Raw genomic sequence first — 13,633 nt, 5'->3', positions numbered from 1 at the left:
AATATTTTCTAATCAAATTATAATTGAGGGAAAGGGATTGTTAGTAATGGGGAGGTTAGTCCCCATTACTATCAATATAGTCTGTCAGGTAGACCTCTACGCGGTTGCCTCTGGAATCCATTGTGACTAATTTATCGTTGAATTCGTCGCGATGGGCTAATTTGTTTGCCTTTTCATCCTCACAAATCATCTCTCACTGGTGCCCCGCCAGCGTATACAGATAGCGCAGACCATTTCATTATTATGTATTAAAAAAAAATCAAATTATAATAGGTTATCTGAATATCATCATCTTCCTATCCTTATCCCAATTATTATTTGGGGTCGGCGTAATCTGGTTTTATCAATATTACTAAAGGATTTGGCTTATAGTTTTATGACCGGCCGCCTGTCTGACGTCAACCCTTTTTGGGAATAGGTTATCTGAATATATGGTAAATAATAATGTATATTTTAACTAGAATAAAAAAAGCTGTTGTTCGTTACATGAATATATTTAAATCTAGTTGAACTAATAATTAAATCTGACACTTAACTGATAATAATTTAATTTCCACAAATAGATGCAGTTTAAATATAAATAAGTTAAAGGGTCAACTTTGCATTACATTCACAAAAATCAGACTTCAATGTTGCCAAAATTACTATGGGGTTAACATTGAAGTAAAAGTTAACTATATAATTAAAAGAAAAAACTTTTAAGATTGGTTTGTAATTATCAAAGATATCATGTAATACGTGCACAATAAAATATTTCAATTAGGAATTTAAATTTTCTGGAAATCGATTTAAAAGATAAAGCTGGGTTCATATAATTTTTAGGGTTCTGTACTTCTAAAGGAAAAAAACTGAACTCTTAAAGGATCATTTCGTTGTCCGTCCATCTGTTTGTCAATACCCCTTTTCTTATGAACGCGTAGAGGTATCAAGTTGAAATTAATATCATATACTCAAGTCTGCAATCTCTAAAAGCAGTGCAAAAATTAAGCTTCTAAATCGACGCAATCAAAAGATACGGTCGTTTATGTTCCATTTATCGATTGGAGCCATGAGGGTATATGGATACTGAACAAAAGACTAACACACTTATGTTTCGCAGATGATATAGTACTTCTTAGCGAATCGGTTAGCAGCCTAGAAAAAATGCTACAAGAACTAGATTTGGAAAGTAAGAAAATTGGCCTAAATATGAATGCAACCAAAACAAAGATCATGACAAACCACAGCAAAAAATTAATCAAAATAGAAGAGAACCCTATAGATTATGTGGATAGTTATGTGTACCTAGGTAAATTGGTCTCTTTCCAAACGAACAGTGGAGAAAATTAAGTTGATAGAAGAATAAACACAACATGGAAGAAATATTGGGCTCAAAAAGAAATCCTTAAAGGGAACTACAGTCTTAATTTAAAAAAGATAATTATGGATTCCTGCATCCTGCCAAGCCTAACATATGCATGCCAAACATGGACCTATACAGAAAAAATAAAGAACAAAATCCTATCATGTCAGCATGCGATGGAAAGAAGTATCTTAAAGTTAAGAAAAATACAGAAAATAAGAAACACTGATATTAGGAAGAAAACCAAAATAATAGATGCTCTTCAGTATAGTATGAAACAGAAGTGGAGATGGGCAGGTCATATAGTGTGGTACAAAGATAAAAGGTGGACTTTCCAAACAACAAAATGGCGAGGTCCAGCAGGAAAAAGAAATGTTGGAAGGCAAAGAAAGAGATGGGCAGATGACATAATAAAGATAGCAGGAAAAAATTTGACAAGTATTGCTATAGATAAGGAGAAGTGGAAAAAGATGGAGGAGGCTTTTACCCTTGGGGACCACGGAAGTGGATAAAAAGCTATAATAATAATAATAATGTTCCATTTATATCGCATATTTTAACATTCGCAAAGGGAATCAAAACCTATAGGGTACTCCCCGTTGACCTAGAATCATGAAATTTGGCAAGAAACAATATCATGTAGCAAAAGTAAAGGAAAAAATCCGAAAACCCTAAATTTATAGTTATTTCACAAAAAAAAAATTAAACATAATGATTTTGTACAGAACCCTCGTTGCGCGAATCCAATTCGCACTTGACCGGCTTTTTTCTGTTTGACTATGGCTATTTCTTAAAGCAGTCTTTCATTATTTGTGTGTTATGTTATACAATATAATTGCCACGTCTATATGTATAGGTACAATTTAAATCTTAGATTATTAAGCATATAGATTGGTAATCTAAAAAAGAAAAACACTAAAGTCACAGCGAGACAAAAAAATAGGACATTCATCTATATAAGCTTGAAGCTCATTTAACAGAAGTATTACCAAGTTCTAATTATTTTTACGTTTTAAAACAGAATTAGTTTTAAGTGGATGTAATGGCTAAAATTAACTGTTTAATGGCATATCTTTATGCAACTATGCATTAAACATTTATCTCTTCACATGCAATATTATAGAATAATCAGAAACATTTTGTATAAGAATTAGTAGAAAAACATATACATAATTTAAACCCAACTAAAGTTCTGAACATCCATGAATTTAAACAAATACGTAAATTTTTGCTGCTTCAATTCTATGTAAATTTACAGCTGTTAATATGCAATCATTTATAGAACACACACACTATTATACTATTTTGTCTCTCGTTTTTGTGATTGCACTGCCAGTGGTAGTGTAATATAACGTAGTACGTTATATTACATTTATGATCAATAATGGCTGTGAGTTCTCACCTTAAGCAGCGTGGAGTTGAGATGTATGAGGTACTTGAAGAACTGCGCGTGTGCCTGCGGATCCCGCAGCGCGTTAGGGTCACCGAGCGCGGCCAGCATGCGGCGCCACATCACCGCCGCCACGTCGGGCAGCCAGCCGCGAGCGCTGCCGCCCAGCACCACGCCTACGCCCGCCCCCGCCTCGCCCTCCGCTCCCGGCCCCGCGCCGCCCACGCCCGCTATACTACCCACGCCGCCACTATCCGTCTCTGGCCATTCTGTTGTAACAGTTTCTCAAAATTACTACAAGTTGTGTGTTGCAGTGAAAAAATCTAGTATCTTTCAGCTCATACTAATACTCAGGATACATGTTTTTAACACATTTTTAAATTATTACAAATTTTGAATAGTACCATATAAAATATTACTTACCTACATTACCTCCATCTGATGCTAAATCGATCTGCAATGGTGAATCTTTGATCGAAGTGCTCTCTACTCCACTAGATGGAGCGGGTGAAGGTGAACGAGAACCTAAAATTGATAATAATGATTCATGAGAAAATAATCAAAATGTGATTAAATAGATATTCACATAAATTGGATACAAACCACTGGCTGAGTCCCGCTCTTCATGATGCCCCGAGTTTCTTAAGGAATCCAGAGAATACCATCTCCTCGATTTGGTGCTAATAAGTTCTTTGGTATCTTCTGTTATATAATTAAATAAAGACATATATTAACAATTAAGTCGCAATAAAAACTCACAATTTATAATATTGATTTTTTTACATATTAAGTAAACAATCTATCTAAAATCTTTTAAAATATTTGGCATTGATTAAATTTGTATTATTGTAAATGTTTATTTTTTGTTGTTATTATTTTTAAATGTTCAATATTGATAAAACAGTTTACCAAATATACCAAGAACAAATAGATTATAATATATTATAAGAAAGATACAGTACCGGTATGGTGTGAGTGCGAGGGTGATGGTGCGTGTGCGTGTGCGTGTGCGTGTCCGTGCACGGGTGTGTGCGCGCGCGCAGCCAGGTGCGGCTCGCTGCGGCAGCGCGCCAGCTGTCTGCGTACGGCCGCCGCCTCTTTTCGCGGGTGCGTCTCGTGATACACTTTCGGCGATTTGCCTGCATAATAAGATAAATATTATACGCGATCAAAACCTACTCATGGGCATACATAAAGTTCTATTGTAAATTTGGAGTTCAGTGATTTTTTAAATGTCTGGTGTTTATTAATTAGGAGAAGTACTTGTACAGAGTGTAAGGAGCAGGTTGATAAAAACGGAAATAGTGAATTTAGACCATTAGTCTAAACTAAAAACAAGTAGAAATTCTTTTCGGAAAGTTTCAAATTATTATTGTTTTTTTTTTCTGTCTGTATCTATGATATTATGTCATAATATAAAGAAGTAATATTTTATAGTTATACTATGAAATACCAAAAAATAGTAATGTAATATTTGTATTAAAATCTTACTACGACGCGCGGAATCAGCTGTGTAAGGTCAATGACACAAGCGTATGAAAACTACCTACGAAGAAACGCAATGACCTCGCGCTATAACCATCTCATGTCGTGTGGATCATAAAATTACAAATATATTGCGTGGCGTCAAAACTAAGAATTGTTCATTATTATTAGTGTATGATATTATTTTTATGTAACTTGGAATGACAATTAAGCTATCGGTCCATCTGATATAAAATAGTATACGTAACGTAAAGACATTAGACAAGAGTGTAGCGACTGAGAGGTGTATGTACCGGGCGTGGCGGTGTGGTGTGCGGCGGGCGGCGGCAGCGGCGCGGGGCGCGGCAGGGGAGCGGCGGCGGGCGCGGGGGTGCCGCGCCGGCCGCCGCGCCGCGAGTCGCCGCCGGCGCCGCCGCCGCTTGCGGCCTCCGACAGGTCCAGCGAGTACACGTGCCGGGCCAGCACGCGGGTCAATGTCTCCATCGTTTTCTACACATACATATTATTACACGAATTGATATACATGTATTTTAAACGTACAAATTATCTATAAGAACATGTTTAGAAGAAGGTATGTATATAATTATTAGATCTACAATATAGTAGAGCCATTTTATACAAATTTCTAAGATTAGCGCCGCATTCAGTGTATTTTCGGTAGGATTTACCAGTATTCGCAATCAACACCGGCTGTTGACAAAATGTAGCGTATGACTTAAGACAAGAAAACGTGCAACGCGACATTGTCGATTTTCAGTCGATGGAAGAATCGGCATTACGTCGACGTAATGGCTGACTGATCTTTTGCATAATATGACTGAGAATAGCCAAATTGTATGCAATTTGATATACTGGCGTTCTGTCATGGATAATCCGTAATCATAAATGCCCCTGAATGAGGGACTACCATAATTAATGTTAGTCTCATAATAATCCAACAAAAATATAATAATAAAAAAATATATTAATTACACATGTTTTTTTATAAGATGACTTAAAACTTAATTTGATAATATTGTCTTCAAAATAAATTTGGAGATAGGTTTGAGAAAACAAATTTTAGAGTCTGGATAAGTTTTTAAATAAATCACTGATACTAACCGCCCATTCTGTTATAAGTTCCTCCCAGTGAGTGAGTCGAGTAAGTAGCTCCATAAAATTCTGCCAAAGTTCTGGCTTGACTGCCACATTCAAATTAGCTTTTATCCATGTCACTATTAGGGTTTGAAATAAAGCTGGTGCCAGGAAACCACCTGAAAATAATAAAAGTTGATCTTTTTCTTTATTGATATGTATTAAATATACCCTAATATGCCCTCAATGCGAGTTAATATACATTCTAGTGTTCTCGTAAGAATCACAAATATATACTTTGCTAAATATTTAGACTTACTGAAGTAACAAATAGTGTATATTACCTAGTGATTCCTGTTTTCTTTTCGGTGGTACTTTGGTTAATACAAGTGATGTGATTTGAAGCAAAACCAATAATAATTGTTCCCTGAAAAAGAAAAATACAAATGTATATTGAATGTTGAGGTGATTACGCATGAGAAAGAACAAGCGGTAGGGCATTATACAAATTTTAAATTTTTTTTTTATTTAATTTGCAATCTTATTCTATCTCACGCGTGCGTTATAAGTATTTACAGATTTGTGAAATTGACTTTGGTGGGAAGGGTGGAAAATACGAGGTCTGTTCGGAAAGTTCGTATAAAAGTGTTCTGGAATGCGAGAAAGAGGAGTGGGGAGGCCAGGTAAGCGCAGGACCCCTTCCTTATGTCCCTAACAATGCTTCAGTTCTGGTCTGACCGCCGTGCGGTGCGAACTGGCTTGTCACGCCATCTGTGAAGTTACCTCTTAACGAAACCCCGTCGGCATGGAGCCCGCTTCCGTTGAAGAGCAGCGCGTCGTAATCAAGTTTCTCTCGAAACTCGGCAAGAATGGCCGTGAAATTTTTGCCGATCTCAGAACAGTTTATGGGGATGATGCTGTGAAGGAACCAACCGTCCACAAGTGGCTAAAAAGATTCAGAGAGGGCCGAGACAATGTTGATTGTTTTTTTCGATGTTCGGGGGATTGTCCATCAAGAATTCGTCCCTCCAGGCCAGACAGTTGATGGAAAATTCTACGTCGATGTGCTCAGACGCCTCAAAGCTCGTGTGGCACGAGTTCGTCCAGAATTGGCGCGAGAGGGGCGTTGGATTCTTCACCACGACAATGCCCCTGCCCACACCTCTCTTGTTGTCCGTGAGTTTTTGAGTAAAAATTCCATTACGGTGACCGAACACCCCCCTATTCGCCGGATTTGGCCCCGTGTGACTTCTTCTTGTTCCCAAAAACCAAATTGGTACTTCGGGGGCGGCATTTGGGGGACATAAATGAGATAAAAAAAGCTACGACGGGGCAGCTGAGAAACCTACAACCAGAGGACTTTCAAGGAGCCTTCTCACAGTGGAAACGGCGTTGGCACAAGTGCATTATGTCACAGGGGGAGTACTTTGAAGGGGATAAAATTGATTTACCTGAATAATTGTAAAATAAAATTTTTAAAAAACTTTTATACGTACTTTCCGGACAAACCTCGTATATAGCAATATCTATATATTGTAGTTAAAATATCTGTACATATATTAGCCCAATAACAGTTATATTAACTATCGGTTATCCAATATATAATATTAAAAAAAAAACCCTCTCATAATGAATATAGATATACAACTGGTATAGACGGGAGGGAAAGAGATTGTTAGTAATGGAGACTGAGAATCCCATTGCTAGCAATATACCTAACCAGGTCGACCTCCTCGCGGTTCTCACTGGAAAATATCATGCTTAATTATTGATGAATTCATCATGATGGGCTAACTGACCTGTTTTCATTCTCATCTATCACCCTTCACTGGTGCTGCGCCAGCGTATCCCGTTAGCTTAGATGGGGTTACCATAACATTTTCACCCATAAGATAAAATTGGTATAGACGATATCGCAATGGGTGGTTATGAGGGTTCAGAAGAACTCAATATACAGATATTGGATATTACTCAACTTTACTTGGTGGTGTAGATTATAGTGATTCACAGGAACTCAGCTGAGCAGAGACACGCTGCAAACTAGAGTACGTACCACGAGTTGGCGTCCATAGCAACGTGCATAACCAAGTATCTGTATATGTTGAGGACGCGCTTGCACGTATCAGTCTGTTCGTCGAGCAGCTGTTGCTGCGTCAGCGCGCCGCCGCCCGCCGCCGCCACTGGTGACCCGCCTGCCAGGAACACATTCGCCGCTTGCGTCATGAACACTTGCAGAACGTTCTGTTTAGAAAATTGGAATTAATTAAGAAAAAAAATTATGACTAGTTCACAGGACTGATATGGTCTTGTCAAAATATATGTTTGAATTGACAGTTAATAACATTTTTTTTTGGAAAAAGAAAAATAGGTGTTGTACGTTTTTTTACAATTTTTCTAATCTTCGTTTTCATAAATACCTTTATCGAACTGTAAGATATTTTATGGTAAAATTGTTTTCACTAAGTGTGATTAAAACAGATATTAGTGTGATTTCATTTAAGGTAGGTATATATGTAGATATGTAATGTGTACGTATGTACCTGCATGCCGGCGCGCACCATGACGTTGTCGCGACCAACAGCACCGAGGTAGGAATCGTTCCTCAACCGCCGTGGTGGTGCCAACGGCTCCCCACTGCCAGCCATCTGTTGCTCGTACGTGTTCTCCACAAGAAATGGTGGAATCTCGGCTACCTGGATTTAACAAAGGGACATTATAAAATTGCGTACTTGCAGATCTCACTAATGTCTGTCTCAATTAGTAACTGTTTTTACATAGCTGTGTTTTAGTTTGAAGGCCAAGATAATGGCAAAGAAAAAGGTATAACAAACATGAAGCGGTACAATAGATATTGTACTAAAATAAGGTTGCCCGATTTCCCCGAAATTGCTAGAACTGAAATGATCGTGTACAGTACGGTTTCAGAGTTTTCTCTCGCAAACGCTCAGGATGTGGATTGATCTCCCTGCTGGATTTTTTTCTACAGATTAAAGTATCGGGTTCTTCAAAAAGTAACCGTTTACCATCAGATAAGCTGTATGTTTGCTTGCTACCTTCGTGGTATAAAAAATAAACTCTGTAACATGGTACAAACAGTTAATGTTTACGATTAGATGGCATATGGGTTGAAACAACAAAGAATTATGACATACGTTCATCTGTATCCAATCTTTATACAGCGCGATGACCCGCCTAGTTGCGGCGGCGTGTGAAAATGGCAGCAAGAATGCTTGCCGTAACACTTCTATAGTGAAATCAACATGTTCGCGCGACCAGCAGCACAGTACATCGCGGACGACTTGCTCGGAGCTTAATTCCTCCACAATACTGCTTCCTGCATACATACAAGAAACAATTACTAGTCACAAAATAATTCAGTGTATATCTATACTTTTCATCGACAACTGTAATTTAATTGAAGTTGTATGACTTCAGCACATGACTGATTATCATCATCATCAAATCAGCCCTTAACCATCCATTGCTAAACATAAGCCACCACATATACACAAACAACTACTGGCAACCCCCAAGGTCTCTCTTTGGGGGGTTTTGCCAGTAGCTGTTACACTTTGCAGGCGGATCGGCAACCGCAGTCAGGCTTTAGAGATGTTTTAAGAGGGATGCTGCTGCCCATCTCTCGCTGTCCCTTAGTTGACTTTTACGACACCCACGGGAAAGGAAGGTATTCAATGCCAGGACCACATGGTCAGGCGACTGAGTATAGCGTGATATTATAAAAGAAATTACAGTTTTAAATAAATTTATATTTATTTTCATATTTGTGAATACCTATCCACATTTCTTTTTGTCTTTTATCTATAATGATAGTGTAAAAACACTGAATTACAAAATAAATTTCATACCTGATTCCAAACTAGGGTGTGGAGTATTAAATGCGGTTTCGTGAGGTGATGCTCTACAAGAGTCTACTGGTTGTCCAACAGTGAATGAGGTCTCTTCCTCATGATACATAGAGGTAGCTGGTGTGAGCGTATTAGAATGAGGAAGGTGGGAACCGATACTAGTCATTGACGAGGGTTGCCCAACATCACTACCTTGTTTCTTCATGAAATGAGCATAGTTAGCTACCCATTTGATTAATATTACTCGACATAATACATTATCATCTTCTAGTATAGTATGCTGTACAGGTAGTTCTGAAAAAGGAATATCAAATTTAAAAATATGAGCACACTGTTAAGTATCCACACTTTCATGAATACAGCAATATTTCTTTTTAATAATATTCAAGGCTAGCTATGTATACCTACCAAGGTTTGGTTTATATAATGAGTTCTTGTGATTGAATTGAGGACAAATAACTGGTAAATAATACATTTTGAATCTTTCTAATAAAAATGCAAAACATCTCATAGCTTTGGCATGTGATCGATCTCTCCAATGTATCTTAGTGACGGACGAAGCCATGGCTTCAAGCAAAGTATCAAAGAAATATTTGGTTTCATTTTCAACTGCTTTCTCATTGGCACTTGCTGGCAATAGTGGTTGAATTTCAACAGTTTGCACAGGATTCAAAGCATTTGTGTCATGAAATATAGAAGCTGATACATTCACAATTTTGCCCATTATGCCTGAGGATGTTTGCTCCACTACTACTTTTTTGGCGTTATCTGTGGTCGAGAAGTTTGGATGGTGCAATATATCTTCCATGCTGAAATCGCCAGACTCATTGCACGCGTTAGAGTTATCGTCAAATGTTTTACATTTGAGTGGTGAAGTGCTGCGCAACATATTAGGCTCTGGCAATCCGGGCACCAGTGTCGCAAACATCCTGTGTACTTCGAGTGGTGCATTATCTCCCAAAGCTTGATACCATAGAAGAAAATATCTAAAAATATAAAATGTATAAATATGTGGTATTAATTTCAAAAATATTGAACAATTTAAAAATAAATAAATAAATAAAGCATATATAAACACCTGATAGCTTCAGCTCTTAATTTTAGTGAATTCCATCTATGGAGGAGTTTTGAAAATATTCTCGTAAGAGAGTGCAGCTGCCATCTTTTTCCAATAAGCTCTGGTAAGAGACATAATACCTTTTCCAATAATGATAAAGCTCCTTCTAATTCTTCTCTGCCAGCTTTGTGAACTAAAACATAATATATCTGAGTGAGTTTCTTAAAAGTATATAACAATTTACAAGTTAGTGTTAAATGAAGCGTATTGAAATGTTGTTTAGTGAGATAATTAAAAAACCATTAAGATTAAGGATATTAGGTGACTATCACCTCAGTGAGTTAGCTCCTGCTATCATGCCATATATCCTGGTAACCAGTACAGAAAACACTAAATAATGATCTAGTTTTAGTCTTTTTTATATAATAAAAATTAAGATCAAAACATGAAGGTGGTTGATTTTTTAATGGTACATGTATTTGGTACTATTTAAGGAAAAAAAAAAGAACAACTAGGGGCCATATACACTTATGATCATGATTTAATAAATGGATAAAATAGGAGATATATGTAAACTTTTTATTCAATAATACTAGCAGTAGATAGACTGCTGTAGCTGTTTCAAGATTGGATAAGAACCGAAAAATGCATAAAGTTTGGAATAATGTGTTATTGATACATCATTAAATCATAATATGAAATTCATTTCACAATGTAAAATATTATCATATTCACTGTCAATTCTTACAATTTATGAATATATTATTTAAGTAGTTACCACTGATGGATGCGGACTACATAGCTACAAAAAATTATAGCACAATGCTTATATAATTTTTTTTTATGCAATTGTATGTATGATAGCACAGAGTATTAATACCACTCTGTGTGTTTATCACCTAACTAGCCATTTCCAAATTGTATGTAATCATTAGACTCATGTATATTAGTTAACATGACTTTCAAGGTAGTAACATTACTGTTAATTAGCATAAATAAAATGCCCAATTTGTTTGCAGTCTAACCAAGTAAATATTATTTTGGATGATTTTGATGGAATGAGTGTAATTAGTTGTTTATGGTACGGACAGCATGAAAAGTTGATGAACATAATAAGATTTTTTACTTTATACTACATATGGCATTGTATAGTCTAATTTTGTTTTACACAATGTTCATTTTTAGCACTAACTTTGATGAGCTACTATTTATGCAATATTGTTTACATATTTTTTAATTTTTAAGTGTTCATCGGCTTTTGACGCTAATTACACAAGTGTATGGATCAGACATTATTATTAAAATAAAATTAATGCAATACTAAGTAATACAATACAAAAATCATTTTTTGTGTTGAATCAGAAGAGGAATGATGGTAAAACAGCAATAGTAAAAAAAATCAAATAACATCGATCTAAAATCAATCATAAAATCAAAGCATGTGCTAGCAATAACATGATAACATTCATAATGATTAATGCAAAGCATTATTTTAGGCAGGATTATGGTTTATGGTATGTCTGTCAAAGTCATAAACAACTCACCAAGATGAAACGGAAGTTCTGTATGGCAAAAACAGAAAAATATTTAAATATATAAGTAAGAAAATGTGGGTTATAATAAGTATTTAATAGTTCGGGATTAACATAATGTAATAATAAAATTATTATGTAGTAAATTTCTCTGTAGCAATATAATTTATTAATGTTGGATGGATAGTTAATTTTCTAACTTATGGAATGTATTAAAGGACAGATATTGATTTAAAAATTCAGAGTAACATTTGTGCCTCTATTATTGCCACAAATCAATGATTGTAAACTAAAAAACCTGACACTATATTTCAATATATACAACACAAATAGAAATTTTAACTTCATACACTTTATTCAATATATTCATTAAAATTATATTTTTTTTCTGTTATTTAAAAAATGTGCCATTATTTGCATATTAAATTTATAATTTATTACATTTATAATAAACATGCATATTAGAAATAACACTAAATCATTCAGGTTTAAGGCAATAGGCATAGATTTTACTAAACAATTTAGACTAATATAAAAATTGAACACTATTCAAGAATAATTATTTCTAATAGTGATCAAGACAAATATTTTTTAAATTTAATATTAAATCAGTAACAAATAAGTAATAATAATAAACCACAATTGAGATTTAAAAGTAAATTAGGTAATTAAAATTATAATTTATACATGACATTGATGACAAATTATTATTATTAATAGTGTTGAATTAAAGAGTATGAAAGATTACATACCTCTTTGCCGCAGGTTATTTTCTGCTTGTATAAAGTTGTCATACAAAATAAAGTACACATGACTAAAGTTATTTTCGAAGTACGTCTTTGCCTCTTCAGCATCAAAATGTTCTGAAAGTTAATATAATCAAAGCAAATAAGTATTTAATATAAAGAACTTAAGTTTAGAAAATATGTATAAGTTTAATGCATAGGTATAACGAAAGTTTTTTCATTAATACATATACAATATTTACAACATACTCAAAAATATAAAAAAATAAACAGTTAATAATAGAACATAAACAATAGCGATTCCGAGTAAGTACAGCCAATAATACAGTTATTTTCTACATATTAACATGTTACACATTTCGGTGATTTCTGTTACAGAAATTTATAATATCATTTAGAGAGTGAGAGTAAACCTTCGTAAGGCTTTTAATATTATATAGATGTAAATAAAAGCTTACCTAGAACAATTTTTAAATGCTTTAGACGAGTCGCAGAATCCTTCTTGGAATCTTGTATTTTAACTGTTGACTTTTTAACATCTTGGTGAGATTTTTTGGTAAACATGTCGGCAATAATATTATAAAGTCATAACGTAGATTTATTACATTATTGAAGGGAGTTTTATAATAATTTTACATTGTTTTCTTCAGTTTTCACTCCCATTTTGACATTTCGTCTACTTAAAAATTTCAAGTTGACGTAAACAGATACTGTTCTTTTTTAAGAGCAAAGGAAACAAAGTGAATTATTTTATATTTAGATATTGATTTATTATAATTGAATTAGTGTATTTGTATAATATTGCAAATATTTAACAAAAACATTAGGCCTTATTTTCAAAATAGATAAGAGCTGATTTTTTATTTAATTAACAAATTAGTGAAGTGTATAGAAATCACTACTTAGTTTGTGGTACTGACCGTGGTTTCGAGAGAGACATCGTATGAACGTGATATCTCTGTCGCGCAGTTTGCCTTTATGCGTAGCATAGATTAAAGTTAGTACCGCAACTATTTTCTACTGTAAAAATAATATTAATGAAGACTTTTATTTTCATGCTTTTATGATACATAGTACGTAAAGTTGCCGTTGTTAAATTATTTAAGAATTATTTCTTTTAATTTGTAAAATAACACCTAAT

General features: G+C 34.8%; 1 protein-coding gene across 2 annotated transcripts in view; it reads right to left on the bottom strand.

The window, feature by feature from the left end:
* The window catches only part of LOC113519814 (probable Rho GTPase-activating protein CG5521), a 34,426-nt gene extending 21,241 nt beyond the window's left edge, over positions 1–13,185 (bottom strand). Inside the window, exons 1-16 of one of the 2 annotated variants that reach the window (XM_052900403.1) lie at positions 12,951–13,185; positions 12,499–12,609; positions 11,759–11,776; positions 10,236–10,407; positions 9,566–10,143; positions 9,158–9,451; positions 8,444–8,625; positions 7,832–7,984; positions 7,345–7,532; positions 5,636–5,718; positions 5,319–5,470; positions 4,511–4,706; positions 3,695–3,871; positions 3,336–3,434; positions 3,156–3,257; positions 2,745–3,001 (exon numbers count right to left, since the gene is read on the bottom strand). In XM_052900403.1, the coding sequence (XP_052756363.1) occupies positions 2,745–3,001; positions 3,156–3,257; positions 3,336–3,434; positions 3,695–3,871; positions 4,511–4,706; positions 5,319–5,470; positions 5,636–5,718; positions 7,345–7,532; positions 7,832–7,984; positions 8,444–8,625; positions 9,158–9,451; positions 9,566–10,143; positions 10,236–10,407; positions 11,759–11,776; positions 12,499–12,609; positions 12,951–13,056 (2,868 nt within the window). In that variant the 5' untranslated portion in view covers positions 13,057–13,185. The remainder of the gene's footprint in view (positions 1–2,744; positions 3,002–3,155; positions 3,258–3,335; positions 3,435–3,694; positions 3,872–4,510; positions 4,707–5,318; positions 5,471–5,635; positions 5,719–7,344; positions 7,533–7,831; positions 7,985–8,443; positions 8,626–9,157; positions 9,452–9,565; positions 10,144–10,235; positions 10,408–11,758; positions 11,777–12,498; positions 12,610–12,950) is intronic. The other variant, XM_052900405.1, reaches the window with a different exon arrangement.
* Positions 13,186–13,633: the final 448 nt, after the last annotated feature.

Source organism: Galleria mellonella, unplaced genomic scaffold, assembly GCF_026898425.1.
Source record: "Galleria mellonella isolate WM207_F2 unplaced genomic scaffold, CSIRO_AGI_GalMel_v1 utg65, whole genome shotgun sequence".
NCBI classification, from domain to species: Eukaryota; Metazoa; Arthropoda; class Insecta; order Lepidoptera; family Pyralidae; genus Galleria; species Galleria mellonella.
The sequence above is the reverse complement of the archived record's forward strand: the minus strand, read 5'-3'. Positions and strand labels throughout refer to the sequence as shown.